The 18418-nt window shown below is 39.0% G+C and overlaps 3 protein-coding genes across 4 annotated transcripts in view; 2 read left to right on the top strand and 1 right to left on the bottom strand.

The window, feature by feature from the left end:
• Positions 1-18418, bottom strand: part of LOC105385486 (syndecan) — a 156083-nt gene that overhangs the window by 81947 nt on the left and 55718 nt on the right. The gene's annotated exons all lie outside the window — the stretch shown is intronic.
• Positions 1206-4659, top strand: LOC119692345 (lipase 3). The gene is made up of 7 exons (XM_038112618.2): positions 1206-1662; positions 2029-2227; positions 2499-2705; positions 2872-3032; positions 3120-3281; positions 3364-3749; positions 4321-4659. The coding sequence occupies exons 1-7, from the start codon at positions 1534-1536 to the stop codon at positions 4517-4519; spliced, it is 1443 nt and encodes a 480-aa protein (XP_037968546.2). The 5' UTR covers positions 1206-1533; the 3' UTR covers positions 4520-4659.
• LOC105385485 (lipase 3) lies at positions 4784-7757 on the top strand. Its single transcript, XM_011555875.3, has 6 exons — positions 4784-4944; positions 5266-5464; positions 5754-6121; positions 6214-6387; positions 6755-7137; positions 7575-7757. Exons 1-6 carry the CDS (start codon positions 4819-4821, stop codon positions 7690-7692), a joined length of 1368 nt encoding a protein of 455 aa, XP_011554177.3. The 5' UTR covers positions 4784-4818; the 3' UTR covers positions 7693-7757.

The raw sequence follows: 18418 nt of genomic DNA, 5'->3' as shown, positions 1-18418 counted from the left end.
AATCTGAAACGATTTAATATAGAGGTAGTGGCAGGTGTCGTTTTATTGTCGTTGTGTATTAGTGTTTCATTTGAGTGCTCCACGAGCTCAAATATGTTGCGAGTAGTTTGAGCTGACGGTAATGTTCTGGCATCATTATAAAAGTACCTACTCGTACGATTAATTATTTAGTTTTACTTTACATACCTCTTGTCGGAGTCTCTCATACTCCAAGTAGGAAAACTAGGGAAACTCATTCGTTTCGTTATTATTAATTAAAACTTCGAGGGCTTATATCTCAGCATAGGAGAGGTAGGTACATACTAATGACGTTATGAGTCGTGTATACCACGGCCTTAACGGCCTAACAGGTATTCAGAGGGGAATCACATATGCGTCATCCGCTTTTTGCTGCACTGTGTATTTGTATCATAGTGAAAAATACTCCCAAAATACACAATATTATGCTTCTAGAGTACTATTATAATATTACTTAGCCTAGTTCGGAAGGCAAATGTTGCTGGTGCAATAAATTCAGGCGCTTTCAGTGGCCAAAAAGCCCTGACTACAATATGTATTCTGCGTAACAAAATCATAAATTGCCTAGATACACGGCGTGGGGGTAAATATTTCGCAGTAAAGCCGCAAATGCTTATTTATAGAGTAATAAGTGAGGGTGTAAGGCGATGCTACCGCTTTCTTAGGTATCGAAAAATATGGTATAAGAAAAATATAAGGTCCCCGGCTGGCTCATCTCGAGATAATATTATAATAAAGAATCAGATATAAATTACTTATCATGTGTAAGTAGTTTTTCCCCGACCCTAGAATTGAAATATATTTAAGATCTCTAACCTTTATATCTAACTTCTCTTTTAAGATATACTTATTATTTATTTGGTAACATAAAGCAAAGACGCAGATTGTTTTTGTTAGGCCTGGGTCTCCTATTTACGCCGTAGTTCGCGTCCAGCGTCACGCCGTAGGCCGCGTCACAATGCTCACTATAGAAATGTACTGATGCGGTCTCCCTCACACGCCGACGTTGGCGCGTAGATGTCATGAGCATCGTGACGCGGCCTACGGCGTGACGCCGGACGCAACCTACGACGAGAAATAGGAGACCCCGGCCTTATTTATAAGAGCATATTCAGATGAACCAAATTCTAGATGTTATCATTTTCTTATCACAAAACAAATCTGAAGATCTATATTATCAAGAAACTAGTTCAGTTACGATACAACAGTGGCCATAGATAGTTTTTGACGTTGAATCGACGGAGAATATTTTATATCGTGGATAGTGCGGACAACATTAAAATACCCGCACCATAAATTAATTATAAGTCAATAATTACTGTGCCCAAACACGACATCGTAAATATTTTCATACGAGTTGTAAATTATAATTATAACAAAGATTAACCACACCGAAACCTAGGCCATAAATACGTGAGTGACTTAACAATAGTATTAGCAGCAACTACACTGATAAACGGCAAGTTATTAAAAAGTCCGCGGGAGATTCTTTGAATCATTTGAGTGTTTGTTACGATGACGGCTCTGTTGATGAGATGGTGTGTGGCAATTGTGCTCAATCTGGGGTTGTTGAGTGCTCTGCCGCCGAGGGAGCGGTCCCAGGTTCCATCGCTACCCGGTGTGTCAAACAGAGTTGATCAAACTGTAAGTGCATTTAGGCCACTATGCTGTTATTCTCGCTCTATTATGAAAGGCCTTTACACCTTTGACAGGAGATTTGTGTAATTAGCATCTGATATTTTTGACGCTTGAAGATGTGAGAGCGGAGGAGGCAACTGATAAGTGGCTGCTTCGTTTTGGTGTTGTGGTCAGTGATTTTAGTGACGTATTAGCCTAGCTGTCCCTGAATAGGGAGCTAAAGTCCGGCGCGAGAAACTGGTTTCTACTCGCACTGTATTTTATTGTATGTAATTTCCCACCATTAAATCCATAATATAAACTAAAGTTACCTTTCACATCACAGCCTTTCGTGATAGACGTGTCAGTTCATTCACCCCCGCTTTTCCCCAGGCATCTCACATAGTGGCGGCAGGGTTCCCCGAGGAGACCCACCATGTGGTGACGGGGGACGGCTACATCCTGCAACTACACCGCATCCCTCACGGGCGCGGCGCCGCCTCGGGTGTGCGGGGGACACCCGTGTTCATGATGCACGGCCTCATGGCCACCTCTACCGCTTATGTGCAGCAAGGACCTGAGCTTTCTATGGGTAAGTGGACACACGGGCAAACGATTCACACACTTCAATGCACACCGCGCTTGGTGGATTTCATTGTATGCAAAAATGACAGTTTCCATAGAAAAAACTCTTACCCGCACACACTTCCGCGGCAATTTGCTCTGGAAAATCGGCAATCCGCGCGGTGAGGCCGTGTAGTGTGTGAACCGCCTTAGGGTCGACATAAAAAGAACTTCGGAGTCACCCTCATTACAATGCAACTTTTACTCAAACTCATCAAACTCATTCTGACTTTCTACAGGGTTTAACCTCGCCGACGCCGGCTACGACGTGTGGCTGGGCAACGCGCGCGGCAACCGCAACTCACGCGCGCACACCACGCTCGACCCGGACCAGGACAAGCTGGAGTTCTTCGACTTCAGCTGGGACGACATCGGCCAGCGCGACCTGCCCGCCATGATCGACTACGTTCTTACCACCACCGGGCACCAGAAACTGCACTACATAGGTAATTTTTCCTACTTTCCCCTTTTCTTGTATAATTTCTATCCTTCGAGATAGTCTGGTAAAAATTACTCTTCGTAACAAGGCTGCCAATTGTGCCGTCTATGTTATGCCTTGTGTAATTTCTGTTTGTGTGCAATAAATAATTATCTATCTATCTATCTACATAGGACACTCGCAAGGAGGAACCGTGTTCTTGGTGCTGAATTCCATGATGCCACAGTACAATGACAAGTTCTATTCCGCTCACTTGCTGGCCGGAGTCGGGTATATGACGTACTTCCCTGATGCAAATTTAGGAGCGTTGGCGCAAAGGACAAATACTCTATACGTAAGTTAAACTTTAACATTGATTTTATTGAACTAGGTATATTTGTCGTGTTAAATGTTTAATTAATTGAGTTAATATTTGTTTCAGACCATGGCGAGAAGACTTGGCTTTGTGGAGATATTTCCACCGGACTCTAACTCCACTTCGCTTCCTGATTGGCTGTTTCCTCTTACAAGAGTAAACGTCGATTGTACATTATCAGGAGATATCTGTGATGCTATAAATCTTTTGCGTAATGATAGACAAAATGTAAGTACTTACTGAGCAGTAGGTATTATTGTTTATGTTGTTTTAAACGACGTAAGATGATAATGATTCTTTTCCTTTACAGAAAGAAGATAGTGTTCCGACCGAACAAATAGGAATATTTGGAGGAGCTGCTGTGAAACAGTACGCTCATTACGGCCAAAATATAGCTGCGAAAGCATTTAGAAGGTGGGACTTTGGTCGAAGAAGAAATGTTGCCGTGTACGGGACAGACGATCCCCCAATTTATGACATCAGTTTGATAACAGTGAATACTACGATGCATTACACTGTGGCGGATAACCTGCTGGACGAACGAGATGTTTTAGATATGGTTCAAGTGATGCCGAACACTAGAGCAAGGAGAGTGGCCAGAGACACGTTCCAACACGTGGACTTCGTTGTAACTGACGACGCGAAAGAGCTTGTGACAGACTACATTATTGAAGCTATAGGATTAATGGAGAAAGAGTAAGTTATCAATTGTTTTAAAACAAATTAATTTTAAAATCTTATTCGTTTATCAGAAACGTGTGCAGGAGGAGTTGTGATTGAATGGACATTTATTATACCTAATTAATCATTAATTTTAGAACTCAAATACCTACCTACATTTAAAACCTAACTAACTTACCAGGCTTAAATGATAAATCAAATCACCTCAAGCGCGAATGATGCCCATGCCAGTTTTAATTCTAATTTGAAAACTTAATCTAGTTGGATTATTTACCGCTAATTGATTGAATTATGAATATTTAATTTTAGTAATTTATAACAACTTGACAGACTGATTGTAATAGTAGTGCTATTTTATCTATTTTTGACCCTTAAGACTACTTATCGCTACATATTTACAATACATTAAACTACTTTTTACTACTCTACAAACATAATAGATTGGTAGAAAAGTCTACCCTATAATAAAAGTTAAAGTTAGGACTCGTTTATATTTTTAAATTAAATAACAGTATTTTGGGCCATAACGATAGGCAGTTATCAAGTAAGCTGTGTATTGTATTGGTAACCATTATCTATATTTCAGGAGAGATGAGGCTAACACAGAAGAAGTTCCAGCCTCGCAGACAGATGCCCCTGCCTCAGAGACAGAACCGCCTGCCTTGCTGCCAGAAGAAGTGATATCCATCTCACCACCTGATGTACCCGGCTCATCATCCACGCTGACCCTGGGCGTGTTGTCACATGTTTCTATACTGGTCTTGTATGTCTTGGGAAGAATATAAATTGAATCAAGTGTTTATTGGTTAGACTGACGCACATACTTTAGTTGTAAGTACATAGGGTTTTAAATATAAACGTTATGCTAAGATTAATTTAACACAGATAAGTTGTAAATAACCTGTAAATATATTTTTGAATAATATAAATATGACGATTTACTAATATTTCCTTTTTTACATATCAATAAGCACGAGACCATAAATGGCAAGTCATAAATGTATTAGCATTATCATCTATGCTGATAAACAAATACACAAGGTTTTTTTCGTCCGAAATCATTGCGAATTTGGTGTTGGGTGCGATGGCCGGTTTAGTAGAGATAACCTGTTGGTGTTTAGTGTTGAACCTGGGACTTCTTACAGCTTTGCCTACTGAGCCACAGCTTGGACATGGCAATTCAGAAGATGTCTTTACAAAATCACAAACTGTAAGTATTTTAACGTATAACCTTAGTCCTTAATAAAATGATCATAAGAAAATCCAATGAACTGGAATAAGTTCCGAAATTACTCGTAAATCAACTTTGCAAACGGCAGTATATTACTGGTAGCTCGAACACTGCCACTTCATCACCAACGCGCATCTACCGGGTAGATGCGCGTTGGTGATGAAGTATTAGATTCTACCCCTGTATTATACTTTCCATCACTAACCGATCCGATTCAATCCCGTGAAATTAGACATTAAGATTCTTCTTATTGTACGCACGCGACTTCGGATGCAAAAGTATAAACAACATCCCCCGCAGGCATCCCTGATCACCGGCGCAGGGTACCCCCAGGAGTCTCACCGCGTGGCGACCAGTGACGGCTACCTGCTGACGCTGCACCGGATCCCACACGGCAAGGGAGCCCCGTCAGGAGTGCGGAGGACCCCTGTCTTCATCATGCACGGCCTCACGGGCACGTCGAGCGCGTTTGTGCAGCAGGCGCCTGAGTTCGCTTTAGGTATGGTTGTTGGTGTTATGAATGAGTTTTTAGGATTGTTTGTCAGTCATGTGTTCTACTTGGTTTTGACTGGAGTTTCATGAATTTTAGTATCATAAGTCAGACTATCCTAAGTATTGTTTAATATACTTAAGTATTTAATTGCCATTTTATGTTTTTATCACATCGCAATGGTCGCAAAAGGTCACATGTTCGTGAAGACAGTACCCTACCCAGAACTCTAATATTTAATAGCGGCAGAAACTGGAAAAATTTAAACGATAACACAACTTTTACTTTTACTTCACAGGCTTCAATTTAGCCGACGCGGGCTACGACGTGTGGCTCGGCAACGCGCGCGGCAACCGGCAGTCCCGCGCGCACGCCACGCTGGACCCCGACACCGACGCCATCGCCTTCTTCGACTTCAGCTGGGAGGAGATAGGCCTCCGCGACCTCCCCGCCATGATCGACTACGTCCTAACCACCACCGCCTTCGACAAACTCCACTACATCGGCCATTCGCAGGGAGGGACGGCGTTCTTAGTCCTGAATTCTATGCTCCCGGAATATAATGACAAGTTCTATTCGGCTCATCTGTTGGCCGGGGTCGGGTATATGGCTCATTTCCCGGATATTCGACTCGCCACTATATCGCAGTCTAGTAATGAGATTTATGTAAGTTAGCTATAATACCTATGCGCTATGTAAGTGTATGTATATACGTAATAAGATATTGATGTTTCATACGAAAAATATACTTTTTCCAGGCTTTAGCATTAAGCTACGGTGTAGTGGAAGTGGTGCGGGCCTCGTTTACTGTGAACTCGCTAACGGACTTGCTGTTTCCTCGCTCAAGAACCAATGTCGATTGCAACTCTACTGACGCTGCTGTGCAACCATTCTGTAACACTGTCACGATGATGCGGAATAATGAACAACCTGTAAGTACTCGTATTTGTTCAGGTTTTTGCAAATGGTAGGTAATAAGTTATGAAATAAGGGTTACTAAACTTCCATTGAGTATGGAGTTTGAACCCTTTAACGTTTTTCTATGATGACGTCACACTACTTCACAAAAAACTCTAAACACTGTTTAACAAGTATTTAAAACAAAATTTGACAGATTTCGTAGGCATTTGAAAGCGCTAAACATCTGTTAAATACCTACTATCTAAGTTTTTGTGGTAAGGCCCTTGTAATATTTAGTTGGTTTAAAATTTTGTCACTGCTTGTAAACATGTATTATGTGGAAGAGTGACAATGTTACTGAGAGGTTTACTGTACTGTCTTTATTATTATCTTTTTCAGGATGTAAGCAACATAATATCACAACTAGCGGGCGCCAACGGCGGCGCTTCTATAAAGCAATTCGCGCATTACGGTCAAAACATCGCGTCCAAACTGTTCAGACGTTGGGACCTGGGACCAGGCAACGTCCAAGCATACGGCACCGAGGCACCCCCTTTATACAACCTCAGTCTTATAACAGTGAATACGACGATGCACTACACAGTGTCTGACTACCTGGTGGATGAGCGGGATGTGCTAGCCATGGTGGACGCTATGCCCAATGCCGTAGCGCGCAAAGTCGCTCGGGAGACCTTCACGCATTCAGACTTCATAATCACGGACGATGCTAAGGAGCTCGTCAACGATTATATTATTGAAGCTTTCGGTTATATGGAGGAAGAGTGAGTATATTTGATATATATTTTTTTTATAATCATACATATTACTCTTTTTAGAAAAAAGTTCTTTCTGACCCAACATAATATGTACTAGACGCGTAGTTAAACAGTCATACTGATTTATATAACGAAATAAAACAATCAGTTAGTATAAAAAAGTAACAACTTACAGACACTCAACTAACACGTTTTTATTATCAGTATGTTTTGGCTTCATGATTTAGATACATTCGGTATCTTTATTATGCAATAAAAGCAGTACTAAGGAAGTCATTGAGGGGTATTTTAGATACTAACTGTTCTTAACTGATATAAGGACAGGAAAGTTTCCCAATTTATAGCACTGAATATTTTATCATTTCATATTTTACCGACGCATTTTCACCACTATTTATACATCGATATTATATTTCTACTAAAATATATTATATTTTTTTCAGGATAAATGGTGAGATAGATCCCATAACGCCACCAAATGTTCCTGATTCATCAACCACGTTGTCTTTGGGTGTTCTATTGCAGGTATATTTAATTGCGTATATCTTAAATTTATTGTAGGTAATAGTAGGTACTTTTAAGAAGTTGTAAGTGTACTTACATAAAATATAAAGAATAAGATGAGAGACTGAATTATTATACGAGTACATAAAATTGTGACTACTCTTTATTGCAACCCTTTTAGAATAAATAGTTTCAAATAGCTGTACGTGAGACTTATCACATGTATTCTATGTAACAAATCGTTCTATTTTACCATTAGATAAAGCAAGGTTGCCACTAAGTAAAATAAATCACTCACAATTAAGTCGTGCCGCTGAAGTGAGCAGTTCTAACAGTAAATCAGCTAACCGACATGCCACGTAACCGCCGTTTATAACAACACACATTACAGAACAGAGCTGTAATAAGTTCGCTTTAACGGCTTCGTCAAGAGTTCATGAAGAGCTATCATAAAGGGGAGAGAGTACCTTAAGACACAGCGACAATAACAATGAACATAAACTCTAAACGGCCAGTGGAGTAAACAAGGGTGTAAAATATACTTTGGTTTCGATCGCTTCTTTATAAACTGGTGTGACTGTGAAAGATTTGCATAATTATGTATCTGATATGTAGTAAAAATTGGTGGTTGAATCTTTCATTCATATTGTGCGTTAGCTACAACGGCAACCGCACGACAAGGCTCAAAAGGTAATTAATATTAATGAAAATATACACCATTGCCATTCAAACCAAATAAGGGTGAATGTTTCAACTCAAGTAGGCAGTTTCTATAATAAACTAATGATGTTTTAATTACACAAGTTTTCCTTTAACCAAATTTCCCTAGAAGTCGGTCCATCACCGCCATTGCGGCTGGTCACTATTAACCCAAGCTGACGGGGGTCCATTAATGTAGACACGTGTGATTTATATCAGCGGCTTAACCCGACCCTGCCTTCCACATTTTGCATATGATATCAGGGTGTGGCATGCTTATAAGGATAAATATACACGTGCGGTAAGAACATAATCATACAGTGTTTCGTCTGAAATATAATATGCTTCGCTAACAAAGCTGCAGGGTTAACATACGGAAACCCAAGAAAAAATACGATCTAAAAAAATTGAGTTTGTTTATAATTCGAATGATTCCGTGGAGTGAGGTCGTTTTTCGGTTAACTTTATAAAAGAGTTTTCGAGACGAAACTTTTAAGCGATGTACTCCAGCCAAGTTTCATGCTGGTTAACTCCCAAAGGACGATATTGTGTCAATTCACGCCTTCTCAAAGGCATCCCTCTCACGCAGGGACGGCCGGATGGAAATTTCACAAAGAAAATACGCAACTATGCTGCTAAAAATGCCGTAAGTCATACTACGTAAAGTTTATATTTGTTTGGCAAAGAAAACTTTGATCAAAGTACAAAGAAAGGTAAATTTATAGAGCTCTTTGAAGATCCTATTCATTCAGGCGTTGGGAAAACTTTAAGAAGGTTTGAATGAAAGGGCACATTCTTTGCTTTTCAATTAGACTTTTCTTTTATCTGTTCTTGGCAAGTTTCCTTATGGATAATAATTTAGAACTTTTAAATTATTTTATTTAAAATAAATCGATTATTATATTTCTTTCATCACCGTGGTTGATAGTCAGTATATACTGAAGCTGACAAAATCCGTAGTTCTCAAGTGGAAATCCTGAATGCGGGTAACCACGAACTTATTTAATGCGTTAAAAATACAAATAAAATTAAATAAGACAGCCAGTGCAGGACTCGGCGTGAGGAAACAGCACGTCTGGAGGCAATCGAATAAATTCAGCACGTGACTCGCTCGCGACCAAACGAAACGGATATCCGAATATTTATCCGAACCGTTTTAGAACGTTACTTACTGATATAAATGGCCGCACATTTGTCGCTGGATCCAAGGCAAGTTTTGTTGCAGTTACTTCATGGAAATTGGAACATATTTCAATTTCAGTCATTCAGTTGATTGATAGATAAATATCGACCTATTAAGGGTGCTTTTCCACCAGAGATGTGCTATGCTACGATGCTATGGATGCGTTTGATATCCACCAATCATATTATTGGTGCACATAGCTTAGCACTGGTGGAAACGGATTCAACTAAGATATGTTTTTTGTATGGAATGATGCGTGCTATGGATGTGTGCTATGGATGCGTGCTATGGATATGTGCTATGGACAATCGCGAGTGGTGTAGCTATGTATGTGCAGAGCAGACCGTCGTTTCCCTACTATCGATACATAGCATAGCTCGAGATGCGCATCTTTCTCGCACAGCTACTTTGCGGCGGCGCATCTTCGTAGCGCATCTTCCTCGCACAGCTACCTAGCGTAGTATTGGTGGAAACGGTCACATATTTTCGTAGCGTAGATATCACATCTTCGCAGCATAGCTGCATAGCACATCTCTGGTGGAAAAGCACCCTTAAGGTCATGACGGAGTCAAGTTTCTAATGATCTAAGATGTTTCTCACTCAGTGGATGTCCGTTGTTCGTACATACCTGAAACAAATTTTAGTTTATTAGTCTCAGAATTGATTCTACCTAAACATTAAATGATAAGTATTTCTTTCATTCTCATGTACCTACCTAACTACCAACATGTTTATTTTATCTGTAATCTGCGATTCAACGCTGTATCCAGAAAGTAATACCAACTTGTTTAACAAGTCGTTATAATGAGTTACAAGAGCACACTTCCAAGATATTGTCACATCTTTTCAACTGCAAATAAAACTCTTAAGAGATCCTTCACTGAACAAATATTGAGACGAAAGACCCTGCCCATTAGCGCTTACAGGAGGCGTCATAATAGAGCAGTTTGTCAACATAAGGTTTGCTTCTCACCATTATAGTAAGACCCGCGCCCTCCCATGAGTTCTGAGCTTGCGAGACGGCTTGCATTTTGTGGAAGAGGTCTCAGAAACTGGTCCGTTGAAACAGGAGTGTTGCTATCACGGACACATTAAAGTGCTAAATACCCAGGCCTCATGAAGCGAGCTCGGGTTATGAGGAAGTCACTTCACAGTAGGCACCCGTTTAATTTTCTTTGTTGTGAAAGGAGGTAGGTTTAACTTACTCGTATAATGTTTAACTGAAGGATGGTACAAGACATCTTCGTGGTTTTATAATATTTTACAATCTTACTTTAATAAGTATATATATGTCGCAGGCATCTGGTTTAATCTCCTATTTGGTTGAATCACTAGTGCGTTCATTGGATGGCGCTATCAAATTGTATGACTAGGCCGAACGTTGATTGTAGAAGCGTCACAAAACGTCCAACTAGTTAGCTGACTTAAAATCAGTCAGGTGGTGAACAACACAAATATGGCGTCTAACAGCTAACAGCTGACACAAAAAGCACCTATATTGTTAGTTTTTTGCAAATAAATTAGCTTTAAAGTTCGTTATTTGTGTTAAAATAGTGTGACAACTTGGATTTACCTATTATTACGCCGCGGGCGGATAATTTCAAAGAAAAAATTGTGGCGAAACTGGATAATTATGAACAACAATATGAAGGTACGTTTATTGTTATTGTTTAGTTAATTTGTGAGATAAGAGCTTTGTAACATAGTCTTTTTGTTGACTATTGTCTGGTCATGTTCACCCTAACCAGACATTACAAAGTTGCTATACTATATGTCATTCAACGACTTCGCTGAATGACGTTCAGTCAAGACGTCGAACGGTACAATCAAAGACTTGACGAGTTGTCCTTTAGTCATACAACTGAATAGCGGCAGCATTCAATGAACGGGCAAGTGGTTCAATCAAAAAGGAGATTTAACCAGATGCCTGCGACATATATACAGTCAATTCAGAATCAATATATTTTAGGCCTAATAATAGGCTTCATCACATTCGCCTCACGTCCCGCACCCGTGTTGGAGGGTTGCACTCTAAGTATTTCACTCACACTAGAACCCAAACTCGGACAAATAAGAAACCTTTTCATCTATATTATGTACTTATTACACTTTATATAATATATGTAGATATGTAGTACAAAGTAGTTTGCATAATTTTGTGTCTTTTGGTATGAATGGTTCGAGTTCCCGTGATTCTATGTATACTTTGTGTCGATAGAGTTGACAATATTGGAAATTCCGAATAAACCAAAACAAAACTCTTTTTAGGAAATGATAAATATCTATATATAGGATAACTTATTTTGAACTCTGAAAACCTATTAGCCTATAATTTTGTTCTATACCTTTGAAACACAAAAAGTTATATAGAGTTATAGATACGTGTTTAGATTATTTCAATGATTGATATGAAAATATTTTATTTTACACGGAACTCTAACGAGATGAGAGTCCATTGGATCGTTTCATTTCTGCTTGTGAAAGCACAAAAGCGCTGTTGCAACACGCATCCGAAAAGCCTGCAATTGTTTTAAAATGGATTTTCGCTTACTATTTTATTTATTTTTACTGAGTGTTTTAACTTAATTGGTAGCATACCTATTCAATCCACTATCCAAATAGCTGTAAAAGTTATAGGTCTAAATAACGAAATATTATAAGTCTATAAGATTGTTTTTGAAATCAAAGCACCTCTAGGTTAATTCAAACTTTTATGCATGTAAAGAAACACCTACTTGTTAGATAACTTTAACTATTTTTAATAACTATAACACAACACTTGCCTATTAAAGCAGTGAAATTGAAGCTATACTGTAAAGCAATATTGCTCGCGATAAGGCATACCACAGACTGCAGACTGCACCGACACATTGCCAGTCACTGTTTAAAGCTATCGAATGTCATTACAGCGTTGCGAGTGCTATGACAGAGTCAAACGATTCTCCGCCGCCTCACAGGGATCCGATACAGAGCTCTCGGCACTGTAGTTAGGCACTCGCCATAATCGAATAATGGTGAATCGAGTTGCGATAGCGTGATAAACGAATCCGATCGATTTGTTGCTTATGCTTCTATCGGCAGGTCCCAAGAACAATGTTTCGCTTATGAATTCATAGTTTTGAATGACTTGAGTAGTTTGCGATTTCGTTTTATTTACGCATATCGGAACATAATAACAGCCCGTAATGGTCCCCTCCTGGACTCTCTGGACTCCGTCCCAAGGAGCGCCACAACACTCTGTCCTCGACCTTCCTCATCCAGCCACTATATACCTGCCATTTATCTAAACTTGTCGAGTGGTGGATATTGATCGATGGGTTAAATATGAAATGTTAATTAACAGATCACAAATTAGATAAATAATTCAATTGAAATTAAATATCATATTCATAATTAACGCACTGATACGCACTAGGTCGCTTTAATTTGGCCTCGGTTTATAATAAACAATTATCAGCGAATTATGTTAATTAAGTGGAAACCATTATAAATTTAGGAACATATTTACCGATGATACAAAGCCACAGGTAATGTGATATGTGGTCTACAGTGCGAAATATAGGTATTTGAAAAGAAGATGGGCAAAAATATATGGGAGCCGGGACCACCCTCCAATAGCAATAAGACTAACATCGTTGGATAGGTCTTGTCAATAGGAATAACTTTTGCTTTGACAGCTTTGTTGTCACAGTTGTCCGTTCAGAGATATATGACTTATAAGTTCCGATACTCGTCAGTTCATCTTACTGCTATTGGAGGATGGACCACCCTCCAATAGCAGTAAGACTATCGTCGTTGGATAGGTCTGGTCAATAGGAATAACTTTTGCTTTGACAGCTTTGTTGTCACAGTTGTCCGTTCAGAGATATTTGACTTATAAGTTCCGATACTCGTCAGTTCATCTTACTGCTATTGGAGGCTGGACCACCCTCCAATAGCAGTAAGACTAATGTCGTTGTATAGGTCTTGTCAATAGGAATAACTTTTGCTTTGACGCTTTGTTGTCACAGTTGTCCGTTCAGAGATATTTGACTTATAAGTTCCGATACTCGTCAGTTCATCTTACTGCTATTGGAGGATGGACCACCCTCCAATAGCAGTAAGACTATCGTCGTTGGATAGGTCTTGTCAATAGGAATAACTTTTGCTTTGACAGCTTTGTTGTCACAGTTGTCCGTTTAGAGATATTTGACTTATAAGTTCCGTTACTCGTCAGTTCATCTTACTGCTATTGGAGGCTGGACCACCCTACAATAGCAGTAAGACTAATGTCGTTGGATAGGTCTTGTCAATAGGAATAACTTTTGCTTTGACGCTTTGTTGTCACAGTTGTCCGTTCAGAGATATATGACTTATAAGTTCCGATACTCGTCAGTTCATCTTACTGCTATTGGAGGATGGACCACCCTCCAATAGCAGTAAGACTATCGTCGTTGGATAGGTCTTGTCAATAGGAATAACTTTTGCTTTGACAGCTTTGTTGTCACAGTTGTCCGTTCAGAGATATTTGACTTATAAGTTCCGATACTCGTCAGTTCATCTTACTGCTATTGGAGGCCACTGTCAAAGCAAAGGTTATTCCTATTGACAAGACCTATCCAACGACATTAGTCTTACTGCTATTGGAGGGTGGTCCAGCCTCCAATAGCAGTAAGATGAACTGACGAGTATCGGAACTTATTAGTCAAATATCTCTGAACGGACAACTGTGACAACAAAGCTGTCAATGCAAAAGTTATTCCTATTGACAAGACCTATCCAACGACATTAGTCTTACTGCTATTGGAGGGTGGTCCAGCCTCCAATAGCAGTAAGATGAACTGACGAGTATTGAAACTTATAAGTCAAATATCTCTGATCGGACAACTGTGACAACAAAGCTGTCATAGCAAAAGTTATTCCTATAGACAAGACCTATCCAACGATGTTAGTCTTAATGCTATTGGAGGGTGGTCCCAATTTGCCCATTGTCATTTATATTCGTTTATTCGGATGTCAAACCTACTTAAAAGTCGAATAAAAAATTTTAGGGTTCCGTGCCACGTAAAAACGGAAACCTTACATTATTATTTACACAATATACCCTGTCAAACTACAAATTAGTTTATTGGCAGTACGTTTTTCATTACAATAGCTTCTTAAAACTTAAAACCCACGAAACCGACAGATTTTACTGAATGTACTAATATAATAATATTAAAGTATGCAGAGGAAATCAATAGATAGGTAATTATTTAAGTGATTATAAAATCCATATTATCCTGGCGATCAAAAAAAGTGCCACCTGTTAATGCTATTATGTCATCGGAACTTTTTCATTTCTCTTGAGTGTATTATCCGTTAATTGGAGGGGAACATCAGAAAACTTGACAGTTGTAATTAATAATTAAATACATTATTAACAGTACATGGCTGTTAATAAAACCCACCCGAAAAATTTACTATGTTTTTCACACAAATAGTGTTAAAAAAGAACTTGTGGCAGTACTATTTATTATTGTGCAGCATATGTACTATTTATACATAAACAATGGTACGGAACCCTTCATGCGCGAGTCTGAGTATACATCATGTGTGAATTATAATTAATATAATTAAAATTAATACCTACGTATGACAATACAATTTGACCACAAACCTGTAGATCCGGCTGAAATAATTACACCAAATAAATCCATAACCAAATACCGTACATTAATATAATATCGTAATTTATCATTCACGCGACAGAAAATTCCACATATTTTAAATACGGCCGTCGGATAATAATTCTCCAACAATAATTTTCGATAATACTGTCAACAATCGCCATTGCGCTGATTTCGAAGTGTTAATAAATGCTTGACACGGTAATTAAAAGATGACGGATTAATTAAAATTCTGTAAGTATTACGCGTTTTCGTGTTAATATTGAGCTTTTAATAATCTACATTTATGAACAGTCTGAGGTCAAGAAACTTGGCCCCTCTTGGAGTGTCAATGCTACTAGCTGTCTTTTCCACAGACTGCACAGCACTTACAGTGTTTAACTAGACGTCCATGCATACTTTAATAAGACATGACGTAGGTATAGACTGACAGCAAGGCTAGTACAGGTTTGAGAGTTTGACGAAAACAATAAAGCATATACAAAGTGGTGCCTGTATCGGAAACTGTCATAAAACTTTTGACAGATAATGTATGCAGTTGACAGAAGAAAATGTAATATTTTTTCGTTTTCGTAAAGAGTAAAGAGGGTCTAGTATATGTTTGTTCGATTGTCGGAAAATATGAAAGTTTACGTTTTCTCACATACAAAGTGGCGCCTCTAGCGGAAACTATTCTGCGACTTTTGACAGATAATGTATGCAGATGACAGAAGAAAACGTAAACTTTTATAGTTTTCAAACATTGCAAAATCTGTACTAGACGTACCGTACTAGACGGCCAGTATTCTTCACCGTAAGATCGACCGACGCCGTCGTCACGTAGTAAAGGAAATCTTTTTATTAAGTAACAATGATTAAACTTTATACAAAAAAACTTATCCCTCACGCCGCCACAGCCCATAAATCGCTTGGTTATAAACATTAAACCGTACGAATAACTCTTTTATCTGGCTTAATGTTTCCTCCCCACACTTTGCTCGATACCGTGTCGAATATCAAACATATTGAGTATACAATATTCTCCCTCGATAAAATATAACGCCCCTATATGTACTAGATGCAGTAATTGCAAGTTGGTACTTGTGTATTTTCGTCACGTAGTCGGATGTGATAATCGAGGAACTGTGCCCGTACCATGGGTTGTTTTTAACTAGAGCATTCCTTATAATGTCACGTATTTTGGCTGGTTGCGTTTGTTAGAAGACTGTTGTAAAGCCACCAAAAAGCTTATAACTGTCACAATATTTTTTTAGTGGATGAATATTGTTTTATTAAAAAAACCTTAAGCTCTTCCTGAACTATATACATACTTTGTGGCCCTCACTCGATATTTATTTACCCTCTAATATAAATATGATTACGATACTAAAGCTACTACAGTATACTGCAAGTGTAGTCGTGGTAGATGCCCTGTGATCAGTATGTACGAAGCCGCTATGGCTCGAACCATGTTCGTGTTTCATATTCGGTCTCTCTAATAGCAACCCCTTGCTGTAGTCACTTCTACGTCTTTTTATTTTCCGTTGCTGAACACTATCACAACATTTAGCACGATTTGCATATCCTCACATAGATTTTCTACACTTAATAAAATAGACAGGGTGTTGCGAAAATTGTATAAGTAAGCTGAAAGAGGGTGACTCAGAGGGTCATACTGAACAACTTTGTGTTCTAAGAGTTTATGGAATTCGCGAATAAATTTGAGTTTGCTTATCAATAGTTAAAAAGTCACGTGACCAACAAAATTTCATCGGAAAAGCCAATATTTTTTCATGATTTTTTATTTTAAAAGTTGTTCATAATTATCCCCAGGGTCACCCCTTCTCGGCTTAGTATTGCAACACCCTGTATAGTAAATATTATTTCGTCACAACTATCTACAACCTAAATAAACCTTCGAACGTTATTCAATCGGGCATAAAGAGATAGCAAATTGGTAATAATTTTGCGGATATTAAGATAAGCCGTGGCTCGTATTCGAAATTTCCTCAACACACTTACTCGATGCCTCAATAATTCAAACGGAAAACATCGGAAGGCATCTTCAGTAGGGTTGACACAAAAAAGGAAACTCGTCATACTTATTACAATACCTACATTTCTATGACATGGAATAGATTCACGTATGAATTTATAGCATCATAGTATTTGATTCATTAAACACGCATAAACACATGCCCTGACGAACTTTACCAAAGTCTCACACCAATGAGTTTGGTAACGGTTGGTTTGATTTATCTTTTATATAACGAGTTGTGTCAGCCCTAGTTACCTGTCGTGCAAGCGCGCCGCTTATCCCGCCTGACTGAGCGGAAGTCAGATAAAATGGCGCCCGACGCATGCCCTGCCTGCTTCCGGTACGCACACTCTTGTCTAAAGCCCAATGCAGAATTGGTTTGATGCCAATATTACCGATATGTAAACGTATTTACTGTAGTAATCTGAATTAATAACGGGTTGCCTGTAAAGGTCAGCCGTAGACAGTTAAGCAGCCAGTTTAAAAAGGCTTAATATACTTAATAATTAAGATAATAACCTCATACGACAAGTAGGTACGATTGAATTATTTACCAGCCTGGAGGCTGGCTGTTAGCCTCGTTGCAGTCACGATCACCTTTATTTAGAAGACTCTTTGCTCCCTCTAAATACGTACCCTCACTTTTATAACGTTATACCTACATACGAAACTCAGAAAAGAAATAACGATGGTAAACAAAAAATATCAAGTGTGAACGCCCTTAGCGGCCGATTATCCAGTAGATTTCCTCAATTAATAAATCATTTACGTCTGCAAAATAAATAGCTCAACGGCCATTCATCTGCCTTAATGCGGTTTCATATAATTAATAGTGTGGCAGTAGGGTGACAATGACTATCTGATTTTACGGTAGATTTTCCTCCTTAATCGAAACAGATTCTCTAGTTTTGTGTTATAAAAATTAAAGACCGGTATGGCGTAGTGGTTAGTGACCCTGACTACTGAGCCGAAGGTCCCGGGTTCGATTCCCGGCTGAGGCAGATATTTTTAAACACAGATATTTGTTCTCGGGTCTTGGATGTGCCCGTAAAATGGCAATAGGCCCGCCCCCTATTACGAGTACATTGGGACTAACATAACACTGGCGAAAAGTGGGTGCAGCAATGCACCTCTGCCTTCTCCGCAAGGGAGTACATTAGTACAAGGTGTGAGTGTTTGTTTATCTCATCGAGAATAACATGCTCAAAGAATTTTCCATTTTACTGAGTATCGGGG

Source organism: Plutella xylostella, chromosome 5 (genome assembly GCF_932276165.1).
Source record: "Plutella xylostella chromosome 5, ilPluXylo3.1, whole genome shotgun sequence".
Taxonomy (NCBI): Eukaryota; Metazoa; Arthropoda; class Insecta; order Lepidoptera; family Plutellidae; genus Plutella; species Plutella xylostella.
Note: the sequence above shows the minus strand (reverse complement) of the source record. Positions and strands in the feature narration are given on the sequence as shown.